The sequence below is a fragment of the Sitophilus oryzae genome, unplaced genomic scaffold (genome assembly GCF_002938485.1).
Source record: "Sitophilus oryzae breed Bouriz unplaced genomic scaffold, Soryzae_2.0 scaffold_1507_pilon_pilon, whole genome shotgun sequence".
Classification (NCBI taxonomy): Eukaryota; Metazoa; Arthropoda; class Insecta; order Coleoptera; family Curculionidae; genus Sitophilus; species Sitophilus oryzae.
The window spans coordinates 1889134-1911723 of NW_022146178.1; the positions used below are offsets into that span (position 1 = coordinate 1889134).

Here is a 22590-nt window from a genome sequence, read left to right on the forward strand (position 1 = left end):
CTAATTTTTTCTTGATTTTATATAGCTTCCTTTGACATTAAGTGTCAAACAGTTTATTTTCTTCTGTCAAAAAATTAATTACTTGTATCTCGTATATTATAAATACTGCTGCTAAAACTTTATAAAGTGTATTTATAAAAATTGGCGCCGGGAGGCACGTATAGCCGCCCATACTGAAATATGTTAATATCTCGAAAACTGCGACTTTGACTGATTTTGATGTTATTACAAATTTTGTTGCAAATATTATTCCTAATGTTAATTTGAAAACCGCGTTTTGCTAGCTACTGTAATTTTGGAGTTACGATTTTTTAAAAATTTTAACCCCCTCCCATACTCTCTTACCAACCCCCCACCCCCACCAAAAACTAATGGCCAGATTCTCGGGTGCCACAGTATTTTTGTGCCAAATTTGGTTAAAATCGGTTCAGCGGTTTTTGAGTTATCGTGTTACAGACAGACAGACAGACACCAAGAAAATATTTTGTATTTAGGTCTTTATTTAAATATCACATTTTGAGTGAAATTAAAAAAAAAATTTTTTGCCGATCTTAATAGCCTACCATACCTATTAGTATGGTCGACTAAAAAATATATCTCGTATTTTAATGATACAGTATTGGCCAAAAGTGGATGAACCAATAACAATAATTGCGAAGAAAATCAGATTTGAGGTGTTAAATATCAAAATTATTTTATGTACCTTTGTATGTTAAAAGTTTAATACATTCTCACCAAAATACTACAAACAAATATAAATTCTTCTGTTAGTCTTATCATTTATAGACAAGAATTGGCAAATATTGCTTTTTTGTCTTGGACAAAAGTAGATGAACCAAATATTTTTAAAAATCGTTAGTTTCATTTGTTCTGCTTTTATGAACAATTGCGATTTTAAAACATTTGAGCTCTTGTGATATATCCTGCCACGTGGAATTAACTTGTCTGCAGATCTTAAGTTGCGAGTAGTGAATGCTTTTAAGGATGGTTTGAAGCAATCGGAAATCGCTAAGCAATTACGCCTTGGAAAATCAGCGGTACATTATATTTTAAAGAGATATAATGAGAGAGGAGATGTCTCTATAAAAAGACAACCAGAACGACCTAAAAAAGTTGGTCCCAATATGATAAAAGCCATAAAACGAATTTCTTTACAAGATCCATTTTTGCCGTCAACGAAGATAAAAGCAAAACTTGAAGAAATGGGCTATCCACCAGTGAGTACAAGGACGATCCGACGTAAATTAGTTGACCAGAAGTTGTTTTCCCGAAGACCCGCCAAGAAACCACTGCTATCAAAAAAAAATTTGAAGGCCCGATTAGCATTTGCCACTGGACTGTGGCACAATAGAAAAAAGTTTGTTTTAGTGATGAATCAAAGTTTAATTTGGTGTCATCAGATGGAATTCAACATGTAAGAAGACCTCCCGATTGCTACCAAAGTACACGCGATCCACTGTAAAACATGGTGGGGGCTCAATCATGGTATGGGGGTGTTTTTCTGGGTATGGGATGGGGCCTCTCCATAAAATTGAGGGCATAATGGATCGGTTTGGCTACAGAGACATTTTACAAAATCTTTTAGTGCCTTATTTGGAGGAAAAAATGCCAGTTGTACACTACTTCCAACATGATAACGACCCGAAACATGCCTCACAATTGGTTAAAAGGTTTTTGGAAAATGAAATGGTGACTGTTCTCAAATGGCCATCGCAATCCCCAGACCTGAATCCAATAGAAAATTTATGGGAAATTTTGGATCAACACATTAGGACCAAATTCTACAAAAATAAGCGAGACTTATTTGCAGCTTTGGAAGAGTCTTGGAAAAATATCGATTTTCCTATAATTGAAAATCTTCTGGGATCCATGCCTAAGCGATGTCTGAAAGTAATTAAGAATAAGGGTTATTACACTAAGTACTAGTAAATTATAAGTTAATTTTTCAGTTTTTGTTAACATAAGATTTTTATTTTATTAAATATATATTTTGTTCATTAAATATATATTTTGTCCAATAGTTTTTTCAATTTAAATTTTTTGCTACCTTATTAAAGCACATTTTAAAAAAAACAATGCTATTTATTTTTATAGCACTGACACTAGACTTTAAGTAAATATAGCTCAAATTTTAATTTTAAACAGATTAGGAAAAACCCATTATTTTAACAAAGTTCATCCACTTATGGCCAATACTGTATCTAATGGCCAGATATAGTTTTACATCGCTTGGCATAGCTTGACAAGTCATAGGCTACTGGTTAAAATCTAGAAAAATATACGCTTTAAAACTAAATCTTAAATAACTTAAAAACGATTTATTTTAGCTGTAGAAATATGTATAGTCAAAAAAAAGTAACGAATTAAAAACCTTTTCACTAGTGAAATAAAAAAGTGGGTTTAAAAAATATTTATGATAATTTTTTAATTTCTCGATTGTACGACAGCTACAACCAATATTATATGATATTGAAACAACTTAATTTTTGAAATAGATAGCCACATGTCTTCTCTTTAAGTATGTCACAGTGGTTGCGGTAATCATTAAAGTTGACGTTTAGGCTATATAATTTTTTGACAGGCAGTTTTTTGCTCCAAAAATTGTAAATATTTTTTTCTTAAAAACCGTTAATGTTAGGTATAGAGTGTTTGATATAAAAATTCTTAAAAGTTTACAGATAATTTAAATATATAATAAAACGGGGTACCCATTTAAAATAAGAAAGTTGCTGTCAAATTCCGATATTTCCGGAGGTGTCGCCATATTGAAAATATTTTTAATCCATAAATCTCATTGTGAAACAATGATGTACAAAAAATCTCCGATTTAGATATTGTACTTCTCTAGAAAATTGCAATGCACGCTCAGCCTGGGAGCCATTAAAAAATGCTTCTAATATTCTGTGTATTTTCTATATTATCATCCTAAGAACTCTAATTGGCATAAAAATAAAAAAGGATCTTTTATACCTTATACCACAGAATATCTAGCTACGCTACAGAAGCCTCGTTACATGTATAAAACTGTAGGTAGGAAAAGGAGACAGGCTTTTAAAGCCTGTCTCCTTTTCCAACCCAAACCAAACCAAACCAAATCAGATATTTTCATGTGGTAGTTTCACTACTACATAATAGAGGGCAATAAATTTAAAAGAAAGCAGTTTTCTACAAACAAAATTTAAAAGAATTTTGTGCAGTGTTGCCATTGTGTAATTCATATCGTAATACTTCCTGATAAAGCCTACCTTCAAATTTGCTACATCATTTAAACATATTAAAATAAATCAGAGCTGTTTCATTGTAATTCGGCGACAATATAATAAGTATTGTTCAACTATTATGATACCACTTCCTGACGTTCGATTGTGTTACCAAGTTCATATCGTACAATCGGGAAAAAACGGCGTTAGCGATAGCTATGAAATGAATATCGCTGTCATTTTATATGTAAATTTATATGGGAAATGTCATCGATCGTCCTTTTCCAGCCAACTGGACGCCATTTTTTTCAGAAGTGATACCATAATATAGTACTATATTACGATACATGGCGTTCGATTGGGCTTAAACTTGGTATACTATATCTTCAGTGACATTGTAATATCATGGTACCATGGAGCATATAAAGTGGTACCTTCTATAGTACCATATAGCAATATTAGGTACATGGCGGCAATAGGGCTTAAACTTGGTATACTACGTATTTTCGGTGACATTGTAATATTATGGTACCATGGAGCATAATAAGAGGTACCATAATATAGTACCATATTACGATACCATTTCCTGGCGTTCGATTGGGCTTAAACTTGTTATACTACGTATCTTCGGTTACATGGTAATATGATGGTACTATAATGCATATAAAGTGGTACCTTAATATAGCTTACTATTAGCTATATTTCAATACCATTTCCTGGCGTTCGATTGAGCTCATATTTGATATATACTTGCGTAAATACGCAAAAATTTGATGACATTGCATTATTATGGTACCATGAAGCATATCAACTGGTACCATAATATAGTACTATATTACGTACATGGCATTCGATTGGGCTTAAACTTGGGATACTACGTATTTTCGGTTACATTATAATATGATTGAACTATGATGTATATAAAGTGGTACCTTAATATAGTACCATATTACGATACCATTTCCTGGCATTCGATTGGGCTCAAACTTGGTATACTACGTATCTTCGGTTACATTATAATATGATTGAACTATGATGTATATAAAGTCGTACCTTAATATAGTACCATATTACGATACCATTTCATGGCGTTCGATTATTCTTAAATTTGGTATACTATGGATCTTCGGTGACATTGCAATACTATGGTACCTTAAAGCATACCGAGTGGTACCATAATATAGTACACTATTATGATATTATTTCCTGGAGTTCGATTGGGCCCAAATTTGGTATACTTGCGTTTCTTTATAAAGATTTGTTTAATTAATAATTTTAATTTATTTTACGAATTTTAATTTATTGTTCGATGCCGTGACAGCAACTTTTATGCCCAACTAATATATTATTAATTGTACCTGTGTCACTTTTTAAAATCTACCTAGGTCTATATAAATAACGTGGCAAACGGAAGAAATTTGTTATTATAGTATTTTTTAGTCAGTTAACATTTTTGTACTGTATTTTAATAAATTATTTCCATTATTATTAAACTTATATTTCATTACTAACGTTCCTGCATTAATAAATATCACTGTCAATCGCCCTGTATGTTATTAATTTTAAAGGTAATTAAAAGTATTTTCTTAGTTAACATTATAAGGTAGTGTATATAAAAAATGTAATAATATGTTTTGTAATAATATACTTAAACCTATTTTAATAGTCAAAGGAATAATTAATATAAGTGTATCTGACAAGAAAAGAAGAATAGAAACACATACTGTATTATACACAATAAAAAGAATGGGATGCCAATTTAAGTCTTTTTGAATCTGGCAACTGTGCATATTTAGCCGAGCTATAAGGCCGTCCACGAGCCGTCGATCCAAAACCGAAAGTTCAAAATTTCTAATTATATTCTGATTATGATATTGTCGCGCCATCTAGTATTCTATTTGTGCAATTTTAGCTCTTTCATTTCGAGTATTTTTCTGTTGCGTAGCTAGATATTCTGTGCTTATACCTTATTTTGTTACTCTAAGCACAAGGACCGTTTTTCTAATTATTTCTCTCCTTTGAAGTTTCCTCCAATTTTTGCCGGCCGAGTAATTCTAATGATTGTCTCGTTTGCCAGATAAAAGCGTCGCAGACGGAGCGCCGATCCGCCTTCAGCATTCGCCTGTTCCTGAAGGAATTCTGCGTGGAATTTTTGAACGGTTCATACAACACTTTGATGTATTACGTCAAGGACAACTTGGTGCGGGCGAAGGCACAGGTTCACGACGAATCCTATTACCTGTGGGCGATGCGATTTTTCATGGAGTTCAACAGGTGCTACAAGTTCGAAGTCAAACTAGTCAGGTGAGTTTACTAAGGGGAATAGAGTTGGCGAACCGATTGAAGTAAAAGGTGTATTGGTTTATTTGTGTGAAGTTACTGATAACTGGGTATATTATGAAAATTGCGATAAATTTAGAGGTTATGGAGGGTTGTGTTATTATAAAATTATGAGTAATTCCTCCAAAAAAAATCCTGTATGGGTATTTTGCCACTACACAGTGGTTCCCCTTAATTAGCTTTCGCGGTCATAACTGTTAGATATCTTGATATAGCTTGACTGCACATTTTTTAATAGAAATTGATAACAAACGCTAAATAAATGTGTATAAAAAACTTAATGTAATATGTATTAAAAAAATTGGGCCCAGTTCGTGTGATTTGCATTTTAAGTTCTAACTATTCGGAAAGGTATACAGATTATGTTTGCACATATGTACATGTTTTTTCATATTGAAGAGGTCAAATTTATTTTAAATGTTGAAAAAATAAAAGAGACAGTTGTTTCATTTTATAAATACAATTTTATTGTCAATTGATATACAGTGTGTCCACGAAATAAGTTGACACGAAGAGAAAAAAATAAGTTACTTTTATTTTAAGACAAAAAGTCAATCTTTAACCACCCGGTATAAGATCCGGCGGCAATTCGCGGCAGCCAGTGGCAATTAATTTATATGCAATATACTTTAAGCAACAAGTATTATCATGCCGTTTAAGAGGATTTGAAAGGGAAAGTACTTAAAAGTCTTAAAGAGTGACAAGTAAAAATGTAAAAATACTATTTTTGTTGCCTTCAAAAAAATTGCCATAAACTAATATTACTTAGGTTTAATTAAGTGCAAAAAGGAAAAAAAACAGTTGTTTTTACCTTTTTTTCGAACGTCCATTACAGAAAAGGCAACAGCTTTTATCAATTTTAATAATATAAGTAATCAGGGGCGGGAAAGTGAAATAGCAAAAGCGGTTCCACTGTTTCCACGGAAATTTCAAATAAAATAGTTCCAGCCTCAGGCGCTAGGTAGTAGTGCAGTTAATTTTTTCAAAAAAAAATATTGTCGTTGTCATAGCACCAATCATAATCATAGATAAAAGAAAATAATCTTCTATTAAGATAGATATGAAACTTAATAGTAAAATTTTGGGTCAAAGCGCCCCTCCGTGTTCTTAGTAGAGACTACGTTTAACCCAGCGCCTTCGCCTTTTCTGCTGTAAATGTGTTTCATGTTTATATTTGAATTCAAAAAAGTTATTATAAGATTTAATTTTAAAGTTACACTGATATATTAGTATATCAGAGTAACTTTAATAAAACATAAGAATCTATATATTTTACAGTTTATTAAATATAAATTTTGACTACAAGGTAGAAAGTAAATCACAATAAATTGTACTGAAGCTGTGGTTGGTTCCTTGTGAAACATCGTTGAAATATTAGTATTTTAATAAAGCACGCTTTTAGATGTTTCAAAAAACTTTTAATAAGAGTAACTTTAACTCTACATATATGTCTCGGCTTATTAGGCCTTTTTCAAGAGTTTTTTAAGAACTAATCGTCTAACTACACTGTAACTATATATATATATATATATATATATATATATATATATATATATATATATATATATATATATATATATATATATATATATATATATTTGGGGGTGGTTCAGAGAGTTTACAATAGGGGTAATAAAAAATGTAGAGAGAATTTAGAAATCCTTGTTGGTCGTTAACATTATTTTCGTTTTTAACAGATTTTAGTATTTCTAACTGTTCAATGTAATTTAAGCGTCTACCTTTTGTTTCTCTGTGTAGTAACTTAATTGAGTTTTCATTAATTTTGTGATTATTTACTATACAATGAGTTGCAAGACCAGAACTTTGCTGGAGATTATTAATAGACTTTACATGTTCTTTAATCCTTATATCTAAATTTCTACCTGTTTGGCCTATGTACACGGCATCACAATCATTGCAATCCACTCTATATACACCCGACTTATTTTTGACATTAGTTTTGTCTTTATTATTTAATAAAATTTGACCTAAATTTCTTTTATTTACGTTAATAATTTTACATCCTATTTTATTGAGATTATTTAATATTTTGTTAGTTAAATTAGGAATGTAGTTTAAAAGTCGATAATTGTTATTGTCTTTAGAATTAGCGGAATAAAAATTTTTCATTAATATTTTCTTTTGTTTTTTCTTTAGCATATTATCAATAAGGGAACACTTATATCCATTGTTGATGGCGATTTGTTTAATAATATTTAACTCTTTTTTAAAATTCTCTGGGCTCAGTGGAAACATTATTAATCTATGAATTAAACTATGAAAGGGTGACATTTTGATTTGCCAGGATTGGTGAAGCCGAAACATATATGTAGAGTTAAAGTTACTCTTATTAAAAGTTTTTTGAAACATCTAAAAGCGTGCTTTATTAAAATACTAATAAATCACAATATTTGATAAAACTTATAAGTATACCATTTTTACAGTTAATAAATAATAAAACTATTTCTGACTATGATATTTAAAATTTAGATAGATAGAATATTAAAAAACATACCGGTATTTGCAGACGCCGGCCCAAATTCAATAAAAACCAAAATTTTTTCTGCGAAAATCGGGCTTTTTTCACAGAGAAGGTATTTTTTGATTTATCAACAATCATTGTCAAGTTGACAATATACAGGGTGTTTTCTAATTAGTCTAAAAAATTGTGGTGTGATTCCTCATGTGTTCTTAAAACAATTTACCCAATTTTTATATAACCATTGGGTCTAATGTACTTCTCCTTTCTGATCTACACGGTGTTAAAAATTAAGAAAAAATCGATATTTTGCTTAACATAAATGGCACACTACTGCTTTTTTAAGGGAAATATATATTTTTCTTGACTGGCCATCCTTTTTCAACAAAATTGATCTTTTGAGTTTTTCTTGTTCATCAAACGGTTGCCGAGAAAAAAATAAATATACTTATTAAGAGCCCGCCGTTTCTAACGATTTTTTATTTTTTAGATTTATTAGGAAACACCCTGTATATGCATATCACAGGCAACCAAATAAACTAGTAACCTCTAAAAATTATTTTTCTTACCACTAGCGACATACCGTGTTTTTAGTGAGTACTAAATTATTTTATCACAATTTCACCATATAAGTTTCCAGGCAATGATCATAATACTATCAAATGATTATCAAAACGTTTTTCAAACTATAATTTGTTATATGTGTTTTAATTAGACAATTCCTTTTGTTTGTGGCCCTGAAAATATAATGTAAGTCTTTTATTTTTGCCATCATTTAAGTACCTATTTATATTTACTCCATTTACAAAACTTTGGGCGTATTACGTTGGTCTTGTTTTATTATAATAAACGATGTTTAAATATTTGACTTAATAAAAACTTTAAATAATAAACAATATTTACACATGTTTGGCTTTAATTTTATTTAATAATTGTATAAATTATACTGTTAAGTCTTATTTTTTACACGTCACAACGATACTTGTTGTTAGTATTGTTGAATTTGTGTAAAAATTAAGATTTAACAATCAAATTTAATTATTTTAGAGTAAAATTCAATAAATACGCTCATTTAAAAAGCCCGCGCTTCGATCCATTTAAAACAAACCCTACTCAATAGATGGCGCCACTTCTGTAGGACCATTTTTCAGTATGCCAGAGTCCATTCTTTTTCTAGCTAGGTATATTCTTTGTAAGTAATTAATTGGCGTTATCTGAAAACTGTTTATGTCAGCTTGATACCAGTAGCAAAAATGTGACATTTCTATTAAAAAAAGCGCTACACTAGGCTTACTTGATTTTGTTATTTATTATGTATCGTTTACAGGGGAATATAAGAAAAGTATTAGCAACAGTTTCATGCAAACATTTTGAAATTAATATTTCTAAGTAATGACCTATCTGGGAACTACTGTGCACTGCAAGAAAATCTACAAAATAAAATAGTGATTTTTTCTAAACACTGCTTCGTTAATTCATCGGAAACTACTTATCAGCAGTTAAGTTTACAGATAAACAAATTTGCCCAACGAACAAAAAAATGCTTAAAGTTTCGGAAAGTTTATCTCTTTCCGTCGTGGGAAGCAAACAAAAATACAAAGAATAAAGAAAAAAAAGTATTTAAAATATTTAAAATTCTACTATTCGAGAACACTTTAGTTTTTTTTTTAAACAGCTACGTTTACAAAAACCGTTGACGTTCTGTTAAAATCATTTTAACAGAACCCTTGTAATAAGTGGTAAATGAGGTCTAAATTGTAAGTAGATAAATTTTCTATGAAAACTTGAAGAAATAGGTAGATAATGGTATAATACAATTTGACAGACAATTAAATTTTGTATTTGATTCACCCAAAATATACAGGGCGTTCCATTTAAATTAAACAAGTTATTGCCGTCTAAAGCTACTAATTTATTAAATATAAATTTTTGGGCACTCTGTATAAGGAAGGTACTATAATGTTTATTATTGCAATACAAAATCTGATCAATAAATAATCTTCAGTAAATATTAGTATTAAAGACTTTGATATCCTTGAAGAAATGAAGCCTTAATATTTTTACTGCAATTTCATAAAATTGAAAATATTTCAAAAACGGTTAGGTTTTAGTTTGATAAACCTTAATCAAATTTACCTTTATTTCAATCGTAGAATCTAAAAATAGAATAATATACAGGGTGTTCCATTTAAAAAAATGCAACAATAATATTTTTTACTTATTCGGGGCACTCTGTATCTTTTAAAACATGAATAAAAATCGCCATGTCATCACAACTTAAATTTTCCCTTTCTGCCTTTTCATTTCGAATGCTTTTACTATAAAGTGTATTAAAATATTTTTCCAATTTCAACTAGCGAATAAATGGAAGATTGCATTTGAAATGTAAAATAGACAGTCCCTGGAAAGCTTTCGATCTGAAGTTGGTAGAACGTCTGGTGACACGCGAACATACGTATGTCTTAGATGAAAATCGAATGCGGAAAGCTCGAGTATGTCGGAGATAAATAATAACGAACCACCAATCAATCATGGCGTAAATGCGGAGACGACAGATATATTGCAAGGTAAAAAAATTATAAGTGGCTCGATTGGCGAGAAGGGATAGAAGTTAAATAACAAATTATATGACGAAGTATTTCTATAGCTCCGTTTTTCTGGGCTAAAATTTAATATTTAGATGTGATTGGTTCGCAGTAACGTCAACTATTTAGTTAATATTAGTAAATTATTTATTTAATCTAATTTATTATTAAATTTTATTAAAATGTATAACACTGATATTCAGAGATACCTTTTTGAAATCAATGAGTACTTGCAATTTTATAATGAATTAAAATTCCGACATGCTGGCTAGTGATTAGTGATGTAAAATTTCCAGAAATATATTTTCGGAAATATTTCCGGAAAAATTTCCTGAAACATTGAAAATATATTAAATATTTAAAAAAATAAGAAAAACTGAAATATTTATTTATAAAAATCATAACAGAACATCGCATCACATCGCAAAACACAAAATGAGTTATTCTTCAAATTAAAAAATAAATTAAGGTTACATTTGTACAAAAAAAAAATTTTTGACCCACTAGTCGAGCAAGAGGCATACCTTCATCGCTGTCATCAGCATCACACTCAATAACATCTTCTTGCCAGTCTACTTCCTCAAAATATTCAATAGTATCGGAAATAAAAATTGATCTATTGCCGTTTCCTATTTTCTTCAGCAAGTTTTCATTGTGGGATACATAGAGTAGCTTAGCGGCTCTATCATTAGTAAGCCTGTTTCTCTTTTTTGAATGAATATTACTATAAACGCTAAAACTGCGTTTCGTGGCAGCCGAAGATGCTGGCATCATCAAAATTCGTGAAGCCTATACTTGTGATAATGAAGATGAAGAACACAGTCCTTTCCACCAGGTGACTGTGTTATCAAAACTACTTTTCCATATAAAGTTATTTCCAAATAACTTGCCACTTCTACAACGGTAATCTGCTATTTCATCTATTATTTCTTGTTCCTTTATATTGAGTTTATTTTTTGATATATTAAGTATGCATTCTATGGCAGAAAGAATTTGGGTTTCATCAAGTTCAGAACCTTGTGATTTTGGATTTAGTAATTCTGCAGCATAATGAATGGGTTTAATAGCAATTTTTTCTCTTTTGTCAACAAACTCGAACAATTCGGATTTTTCTTTGTCGTTAAGTGAGGACAATGCAAGATTATTCTGAATTACCCTTCGAATATCACAAAATGCTTTTACAGCAAAATGAATGTCGATCAGGGATTCCCCTACGCTACGACCAACGAGCTCGGGACTTTCCCGTAGAAATGCGAGGTTGCAAATAAGCAGGTGAATCCTCAAACTCAATATATTCACCATATTATATGTTTGTAAAACTGTTCTATAGTAAGTTTAATGTTTATAGGGCTATAAAATATGAAAGATATATTAATAAACGTCGGGTTTGAATCGTTAATGACAAGATTTAAGTATTTTTAAAAATATTTCCAATATTCCCAATATTTCCGAGACACATTTGGAAATTTCCAATATTTCCATTTACAACACTACTAGTGATAGTGTTTTTAACTAAAAATATATGTTTTTTATCGGCTGCTGAGCTTTTAAACTCATAAGAACGCGTTCTACTTACATTAATGTATATATTTATATTTTCAGAGCCATGATATAGAAATATAAATAAAAATCTATATTTCAAACAAAAACATTTTCTAGCAACAAATTAAATAATGATATATAGAAGAGGCCTTAAAAATATGAAAGTACATTATTAAATTAAACGATGAATTTGTTTTTGCCAGATATTTTTTGTATGAGAAAGCCTAAAAACAAAGATTTTAAGACAAAAAAATTATGGCGGAGGACGTCATTATTGCTGGTTCTTTTCATTTTGAAATCCACACACAGAGATAGATTATTTTAGTTTGGTATTTTGTTTCTTCATATTTAGAAACAGTGGCTGCTGAAAACGGGAACATTTTGGAGACACACCGCAGAAAATGTCTCTGCAATTTTCTTTGTTGATTGGAAACACCACATTGGAAACACATGTAATAAAGCCATATAGAATATATAGGTTTCGAAAATGTTTTTTATTTGTGGCATACCGTTTCCATTTTGTGTCAAGAAACAGAGACACGATTATTAGAAACATTACCTAAAACGTGTCCAAAATGCTACTTGGAAAAGAACCCCGTAATTTTATATGTATACTAAAGCTTTGTCGTATAAAAACTTGTTGCAGCCTTTTGTACTTAACAACACCACCATTGACGTCGTCAAATCTGTAAAGTAGTTAGGGCTTGTTGTGGACAATTCTCTGAAATGGGACATACATATCGAAGCTTTGTCGAAAAAATTGAGCTCTGCCTGTTTTGCATTAAGGTCTGTTTCTAAGGAGCTTAACTTGTCAGTGGCTAGAACTGTTTATTATGCACTTTTTGAGTCGCACCTCAGGTATGCCCTTCCATTCTGGGGTACGTGTTGTGCGACTCAATTTGACCGCATTTTTAGGCTCCAGAAGAGCTGTTCGATATTCACTGGGATTAAACAGCAGAACTCATTGCCGGGACTTTTTTAAAAAATTAAAAATATTGACTCTTCCTTCCTTATTTATATTTGAATCCGTTTGCCTAATACGTAAACATGTATCAGCTTCTCAAGAAAGGCCATCTCACACTTATCCACTCAGAAACGCGGAGCAAGATCTTTATCTACCTACCCCACGCTCAGAGTTAGGTAAAAGTTCAATATTATACAACTCGAAAAAATGCACAATCACCTGCCATTTTGAAATCAAATCCATAACATCATTTTTTCATTTCGCAAAGCATTGAACTCTTATTTACTAGACAAGGCTTTCTACGCCGTAAATGAATTATATTTTGAAAATCAAATTTGATCTTGTAAACACTGGTCTAATGTTTGCTATTGCTATATTTACTAATGACATCGAAATGAATTTATTTAGAGGTCTTTGATATTTTACTGTAAACTAGCTAAATATTTTTGAATATTATTTTTTTGTTCTTTGACATTATAAACATTTATAAATGTTTATTTTAACAATAAGACTGGCAATATTATTTGTATAATGTTTTGTATTATCTTTTGTTTGTTTGTTTGTGTACCTTGTTTTTTTACTTTGTTTGTCAGTTTACCTTTGTCTACAAATTGAAAAATTTTTTAACAATAAAGGCATTTATTTATATTTATTATTTTATTTATCCAACTATATTTAAAAAAAATATGCAATATCTTTTTTTACTAATTTTCTGTTTTGTATGGATTATTTTCAACGACAGCTATAGTCTGTAAAACGAATAACTTTGAATTTGACAGTTCCCGGGGGCTTTTCTAGTGTAAATTTTATTAGGTTAGCAACTTGCGGCCATGCTGATGCAATGCCGTCTCTAATAGAACAGCCTCCGAGCGAGATTTAGTACGTTACGCTAGTTAGATACTACGGATTAATTATGTTGTAGAGTACATAGAAAACATAATTGTTCCTCGTATATGTAATTTTTTGGATTATATTCGACACTATTTTTTCATATGACACAACACTGATGAAGGCTATAAACGTTAGCTATAACGTTTTTTTAAACCAACAAAAATAATGAAAAACCAAATAAAAACTTAATCAGCGTTTTTCCGAACCTAAATTCCAAGGAAATCAAAAATTTTAGAATAATTTTACAAATAAAATGACAGCGATCTTTATTTCATAGCCATCGCTGACGCCTTTTTCTATTATTGTATTATTTGCAAATATAATTTTTCGAACATTGATGCTTGCAAAATATACATATAAATTTTGTGAATGGAAATAATAATATATCACTATTAGTAGATATTGAATGTTTTTTGTTAAATTAGATCGATTTTCAAACCCCAAAATTTAAAATATATTTTACATTTTACCGATTATCTTATGTACCTATTCATTATTTGTATATTGTAAAACATTTATTAACTGTATATTATGTATATTTCATGTAAACTATATCATTCTTAAAATACAAACCAAAAATACGAGGAATAATTATGTTTTCCATGTATTCTACAACATATTTATTAATCCGCGGTATCTAACTAGCGTGACGTCATAAATCTCGCTCCGAGGCTATTCTATTAGAGACGGCGTTGGTCTGATATTTAGAAATGTCAAAGGCTGATGACATTTTACTTTTGTCAGTTATGACATTTCGCGTTGATTTTTGCAAGAAGAGGAAGAACTGTCACTTGTTTTATTATTTTCCTTTTCTATTTCACGAAAGTAAAAAGAGTTATCTATCTGATTCGTTCAGGCACTCATTTTAAAGAATATCAGTAACTTTTTGGACAGAGAGATTTTATATTTGCCATGTTGGTAAAAAATAACGGTCAAAATTCAAAGTTATTCATTTTATAGACTATACAATAGTTGAACGTATTTTATACGTCATACATCTTTATTATTGAAATGGTGCATTATTTTCTAGGATATTCAATGTGTTAATCTTAAGAGCATCGTAGAAATATATGGTTCAACAAAATCGAGGCGCAAAGTCTTAAGTATTATAGAGCTGAATCTGGAAAAATATTTAATACGTTCCGCAGCAAGCGCATCAGTGTAAAAATACAAGAAAAGAAAAATAAAAGTTAAAAGCTTTTGGATGGATATGAGTGAAGAGTATGTTTCGTAGAGTGACGTACATACACATACTGCTTTTATTTAGATTCGCATATTCGAATCAAAATATCAATACTTTTATCTACAGTGTGTTTACATATATTTTAGTCGATACCTGGTTTTTTAAAATAGTTAAATTATGAAAGTTTTAATAAGAATTTTAAGGTAGTCTTTGTTGAATAAACTACGCAAGATTTGAACACTTCAAAATATTTTCATTACTCTTGCTCTGTATTTTTTATAAAATCTGCAGGATGTTTGAAAAACTATTAATCTTAGGTATAGAATAACAGCGTGTTTATAATTTCATGTATCCAATAATCCAATAAAAAACATAAATCCGTAGCCAAAAAGTGGAAAATATTTTAAAAAGAAAGTACACATTGAAATATTATTTATCTAAAATACCAGGTTTGTATTTATACTCCCAAGGATTTTGGACGCACTTTAGGTAATGTTTCTAATAATCGTGTCTCTGTTTCTTGGCGCGAAATGGAAACGATATGCCACAAATAGGAAACATTTTCGAAACCTTTATATTTTATATGGCTTTATTACATGTGTTTCCAATGTGGTGACTCTAGCCGTTTCCTGAAATGTTTCGATGCGGAATCAAAACTTTTAGAGGAAATGTTTCGAAACATTTTCTGCAATTTGTGTCTAAGATGTTCCCGTTTTCAGCAGCCCCTGTTTATAAATGTGAAGAAACAAAATACCGTACTAAAATAGTCTATGTGTGTGATTTTAAAATGAAAACAACCATAAACAATGTCGACCTTCGCCATAATTTTTTTGTCTTAAGATCTTCGTTTTAGGTTTTTTCGCACAAGAAATGTTTGGCAAAAGCAAATTCATTGTTTAATTTAATAATGAACTTTCACATTTTTAATGCCCCTTCTATATATCATTATTTGTTGCTACAAAATATTTTTGTTTGAAATATAGATTTTTATTTTTATTTATAGATCATGGGTTTGAAAATAAAAATATATATTAATGTAAGTAGAACGCGTTGTTATGAGTTGAAAAGCTCAACAGCCGATAAAAACATATATTTTTATTTAAAACGCTATCACTAGCCAACATGGCGGAATTTTAATTCATTATTTTATAAAATTGACATGGAGTCGGACAGAAATCATCTACATTATATCATATTTGTGTCTAAAAAGAGAGAAACTCGTGTTTCGAAAACGAACCGATAATAAATGGAAACCTCATTTCCAAAATGTTTCGATTTAGCGCTATCTGTGTAGAAATTTTGAACTAGTCAACTTTTAACGCCAATCAAAGCTTCTGGGCAAAATAATTAAAACATTTTTATTTACTTATTATAACACAATTAAAACATAAAAACATGTATTCCATTGTATAAAAGTAAAAATGTTTGCTGGTAACATTTTGCTTCGGTCTCCTGTTAGGAATGGGTAGTGGCTGTTATTACATTTATTCCTAAAACAAATCATCTCTGTAATGCGTATAATAAATTAGTATAAAATCGCATAAGAAAGATATCTGTATTGGTACTCACCACATGTTCTTCCTTCTGATTTTTTAATTATAGTACATAAAAACTTGAAGAATGCTTAAATACAAAAACTGCAGAACAAAATCCAAACAATAAGGTAAGGTAAGGTTATGTTCTCATATTTCACAGAATATCAAATAGATTATGGAAACTTTTCAGACACAAGACGGGTACGAAATCTGTAAATGTGAGCCACATCTGTTTCTTAAAAGTTTCGAAAAATATGTGACACTAAGATCTTTATTGTTGTAGCTTATATAGCGAAATCATATTTTGGTAAAATGTTTCGAAACAAAAAGCGATTTATGTTACGAAACATATGTATCAAAAATGTGACGAAACTGTTCCGCAATGTCTTTCAGCAGAGATTTTGTTTCGATTTTGTGTCTAAAACTGCCACTTGGGTATTATTGAAAGCCGAATAATTTAAGTTACACATGCTACCAATTTTTTCCAATTCCAATTGCTAATTATGATTTTGATTTTAGCGAAACCATGTCTGTCCAGGCTTTCCGTTATGTTCAGCAACAAAGTGAAAAATACTTTGATATGATAACCACCGATAAAAAGAAATTAAAATCATGGTCCAGACGTCTTCACCTAGCTGTCGTAGCTTACAGAGAACTGTTTCAAACACTCTCCGCCATGGACCGATCTTCAGATGTGACAGTTCGTGAATCATCGGACGTTATAAAAAGCAACATCTTCTACGTCTTGGAGTATAGGGAGTTTGTCTTGACGTTGCTGGTGACGTACGACGAAATCAAGATGTCGGACTCGTATCTGATGGATTTGATCGAGACCCAGCATATATTTGTGAGAATGCTGGAAGCGTTTGTGAAGAAGGACGGTTGTGTTATGGTGCAGGCAAAAGGAAGAAGAAAGCAGAAGAAGAAACAAAAGAAAGGTAAGCTAATGTTTCTTATTATATATTATTTGAGTGGTATTCCTATTAAATATATTCTGTTTTTTTAAAGTTCCATGGGTATTATAAAAACTTAGATTTTCTACGAAAACCTGGAGTGGTAGCTAAAAATTACCTAATACCATAAGTAACTAAATTATGCATTTGACGCGTGCAGAAAATACAGGGTGTTCTATTAAATTAAACGAAAAAAAGTGATTATAGTTTGAATCTGTTAATTTGGGACCCCCTGAACCCTTGAAATAATTTTAAATTGTAACTTAAATAAGTGCAAATATTTATAGCGCTGGTAGATCTTGATAAAGGAAAGAAGCTCTCAAGCTTATGTGGGATATTTTTGAAAATATGTTTATAGTTTATTATAATAATTGTACATATTTATAAATAAGTAAATAAATATTTCCTTTTTACCTTTTTTCAAGTAAGTCCGAAATAACTGAAAAATAATCGAGTCATTTTACTTTGAAAAAAAAACCACTGGATCTTTTCTGTTTTTTTTTTCTTGCGAATTTAAAAAAAAATCAAAAGTTGGAATTTTTTGAAAAAAAATTTGAGATTTTGTTTTTAGATTATTAAATTAAACCTATATTGCCATATTACCAGATTTTAATTTTTTTTTCAAAAAATCTCAAATTTCCAAAAAAAAAATTTCGCGAAAAAAATCATAATCGTGTTTCTGGGGTCAATCTATTCGTTTGTCTAGAATACACCGCGTTGAATAGCGGAAATAATCCTGTATTTTAAATGGGTTATATAACATAAAAACATTCCTCGGTCTTCTGCCATTCTAGTGTCTACCACTTCCTTCCCGTCTAAAGAAACGTATACTGTTAATCGGTCACTTTGACGCCCCACGTTGGGCGCTAAATATAATAGGGGAGTAAAATAAAAGAGATTTAAGCATTTTTTAGACATCTATTTATTAAAATAATAAAATTATAACGGGATATACACGTTATAGAACGTTTTTGTGTAATTATTATTTCTCTTTTTATGACGACCAATAAGATAAAAATATAAATGAGGATTCTGAGACTTTTTATTTCAATTTCGATTTAAAATTAACACATAATGTTTTAATCAACAAACTTGTACTTATTGGTGATGTTAATGAAATAAAAGTTCTTATTAATAATGAGTAACAGTTGAACTAGTTGATGTTTATAATCTCTTAATAGACAGCTATATAGGATAGCAAAGTACGGTCAAAAATATCAAGTTACAAAATGCCGGTAGGCATTGGGTTAATGATTCTAAGAGATACAACACTAATACAAAGTTTTAACTCCGCAGGCAATTGAATTACTAAACTTTATCGCCAACTTAACATTAACAAAATAGAATAAGCGGGATATCTTCTAACATGGAAAATGTCGTGGGTTGTATAACAACAAGCCTGTAGGCTATTTGGAGCGGCAGGATTTTACCAGTTTTGGGTTTGTTAGGTTATCTTGAGTAGGATGTGTGAATTTTGATTGTATGGAGGGTAACAACTATAGCGTAAAATACAGGGTAACTCAGTATTCCCCATTTTTTACTCAAATGAGGAATGAGGGCACATATAAAAACATTTTTAGAAGTATATAGGTTTGGTTTGGAGTCATTTTACTTTGAAAATTTCCAAAAAAATTATTTTGTGTTTAAATTTTTGGAACCACTGGATTTTTTCTGGGTTTTCTTTCTTGTAAATTTGATCTACTACCTATGTTGCCATATTATGAAGCAATAATGTTTAATTAAAAACAAAATCCCAAAAAAATTTTCAAAGAATTCCAAATTTTGAATTTTTTTTTCGAAAATAAACCTTATTGCTATGTTTCTGGGGTCGAAACTAATACCTTTAAAAATATTTGCCCTTATTTAAGACCCACCCTGTATACCTTATATGATGTCTTTTTTTCTTTATTTTTATGGAGTATAATCAATTGTAATGTTGTAATTGCACCGTTCCGTGAAATTGAATTGTAAACAATCTTCTCACAATAAAACCGACGTTTTAATTGTTAAAAGCATAGCAAACATATTTCGGAAATACTCCGTCTGGACCCTTTCAATTGATGGCGACTACTACGTCTTTGATATGTACCCTTAAAATTAATACCTGAGGCTAGTCGGGGCCCCGTTACAATGGACTCCTGTATAAAATATAAATTGCAAATTAAATTTGGGCGGCTAGCGGCATTTTGGCGGTATCAGAATTTATTTACCGAGGTGCGTGGCTGCTTTTTCACTCCGCCGCAATTAATTATTGACGGTGGGGGGCAGGGATGTATAAACGTCGCAGGTTTTTTAATTTATTACATTAACTAAATACGAGTACTAATTGGTGTAAATTAAATAGGCCTGTAATGATATAGTTCTTATATTGTAACTTTTTAAGGAAAAAGCGATCCTGTAATTATTTTTTAAATAAAAATTAGATGTTATAAATAAAAACAGAGCTGTAATTAATTCAAATTAATTAAAATATTGCCTATATATACGATTAATAGCTTATTACACACAGCACTTAAAACGCACGCAATACAGGCGATGTATCGGCAACAGAGGGTCTCTGTAAAATATATTTTGGTCATAGTATTCTGGGAAGATAAACGCGAAAAAATGATTTTATTGTGTTAAAATGTCACTTTTATTTCAAAAAGGAAAATAAAACATTGTTTTTTTTTATAATATTTATGTAACTAAAGAAATGAGATTTTAAAACAAATAAATATCAAATTTGAATTACCTGTATCCTGTAAACCCTTTTTAAGGTTATACATTAATAAAACAACTTATTAATTATTCAATTACTTTGCAATGTTTGCGTGTAATTATCTGTAATAAATTATTGTCAAGATGATTTGATATTACCATGGATAATTTAGGGCACTGTTTATTTAGCTTTGTTTGATTATGAGTATCCTTTTATGGCCTCATTAGCGTTAATGGGAATATAATTTTACCCTTTAATAATACATAATATTATAATATTTTTATGTGATATAAAGGATACTTATAAGGGAGAATTTAAAAGAACTATAGTTGCTTTTGATATTATCTATACTTTGATAATTTATTTACTTATTTTTTATACGTTTAAGCTTTAAATTTTAAGAATGTTGGAATATTTATTTTTAAAAACTTTTATTACCTTTATATTTTTAGTCATTGTGAAATACAAGACAGACAGATTCAGTCTTACAATCTTTACAAACATTTAGGAGTAGTCTAATAAAATAGTATCTAGTAAAATATCTTTTTGGTACGCTGAATATGTGAATTATGTAATAAATTGGTAATTAATAATGAACCCAACCCTGGTGGGGAGTTTAGACATAGTCATATTTTTATTTTCTCCGTCAAGTTGATTTTTAATTTCATAACCACACTCGAATGTTATGTAAATAACGAGTTCTAGATTTGCGAGGGGACTCACCCTCTTTTTTGAAAAATTACGTTGTTTTTTTTTATTTACTCAGTTACTTAAACAGAACGTATGGAAATTAACTTCATAATTTCTTTATGTATTCATGGTTTTTTGTCTTTTTGTTATTCTGTGCAAAGAAAAATAATTACCACAATGTTTTTTATAATTGTTTAATATACAGGGTGAACCGAATTGTATGACTGAAATGACTGAAATATTTTCATGGTGTCTGTCTGTCTATCCGTCTGTAACACGATAACTCAAAAACCGCTAAACCGATTTTAACCAAATTTGGCACAAAAATACTGTGGCACCCGAGAATCTGGCCATTAGTTTTTGGTGGGGATGGGGGGTTGGTAAGGGGATATGGGAGGGGGTTAAAATTTTTAAAAAATTGTGACTCCAAAATTACAGTAGCTAGCGAAACGCGGTTTTCAATTTAAGATTAGGAATAATATTTGCAACAAAATTTGTAATAACATCAAAATCAATCAAAGTCGCAGTTTTGGAGATAAAAAAAATGGAAAAATTCCTTTACTTTGAAACTAAAAGAACTGCTTACCAACTTTTTATAATATATTTTAGTATGGGCGGCTATACGCATATACAAACTAAAATATATGGGAAACTGAAATTGAGATCTTTGAAAGGACTTTTTCACCGCAACCAGTTATACACAAATGTGTTAGTTCCGTGACGAACCACCGGTCGCGCTTAAGGCGAAAATATTTAGGCAGTTCAAATCAAATCAAGTCAGTTCTAATCAAATAATATGCAACGTCAAAAATCGAAAAAAGTTTTTCTAAAATTTTAGTGATTGTTTAAACTTTTTATTAAAAAAAATGATGGAATCAGACCATAAACCCTTTCACGAGCCCTTTCATAAGTATGTTGTGTCGGCGCCGGCGTTCATGGATTTGTTTTCCAAAAGACATACCTACATTCTCGAAGAACGATCCTACATTATTCCAAAAGTGATATCAAGTGCGAAACCTTAAAATGGAAAATACAACACACCAAGATATTTAAAAAATTTATAGAGTTTGTGATTTACATTTTTGTAATCAAGATTACGTACCTGGAATAAAAAGAGATTTAGAAGTTAATTCTCTTCCAAGTGACTTTTTATATACACCAGTTCATATGGGTAAATATATGTATTTAGTTAAATAAAGAACGTTTTGAGATATTTTTATCTAATAAAATTAAAATAATCTTTCAGATGATCAACCTACTGGTAATTTGGTGTCCAGTGATGTCGATCCAGGTACAAACCCTGTATTTAAAGACAAACATTTGTTGTAGAACTTGTTGGTGGACCACTCTCGTTGGAATTAGACTTGTACTGTTACCTGAGAAAAGCAGTAATTGAAAAGGGTAGGTACCTACACCGTGGGCCAAATTAAAATCGCAAAATATTCAGTAATGAAGATCAACATTATTTAAAAAAAAATATCATATCAACTTTATAACAAAAAATATTTTAATTGAGCTTCAAATAAA

General features: G+C 30.3%; 1 protein-coding gene across 1 annotated transcript in view; it reads left to right on the top strand.

Annotated features, from left to right (window-relative positions):
* The window catches only part of LOC115878283 (protein timeless homolog), a 469464-nt gene that overhangs the window by 45324 nt on the left and 401550 nt on the right, over positions 1-22590 (top strand). The window contains exons 6-7 of the mRNA XM_030894737.1: positions 5278-5504; positions 17239-17657. Of these exons, the coding sequence (XP_030750597.1) occupies positions 5278-5504; positions 17239-17657 (646 nt within the window). The remainder of the gene's footprint in view (positions 1-5277; positions 5505-17238; positions 17658-22590) is intronic.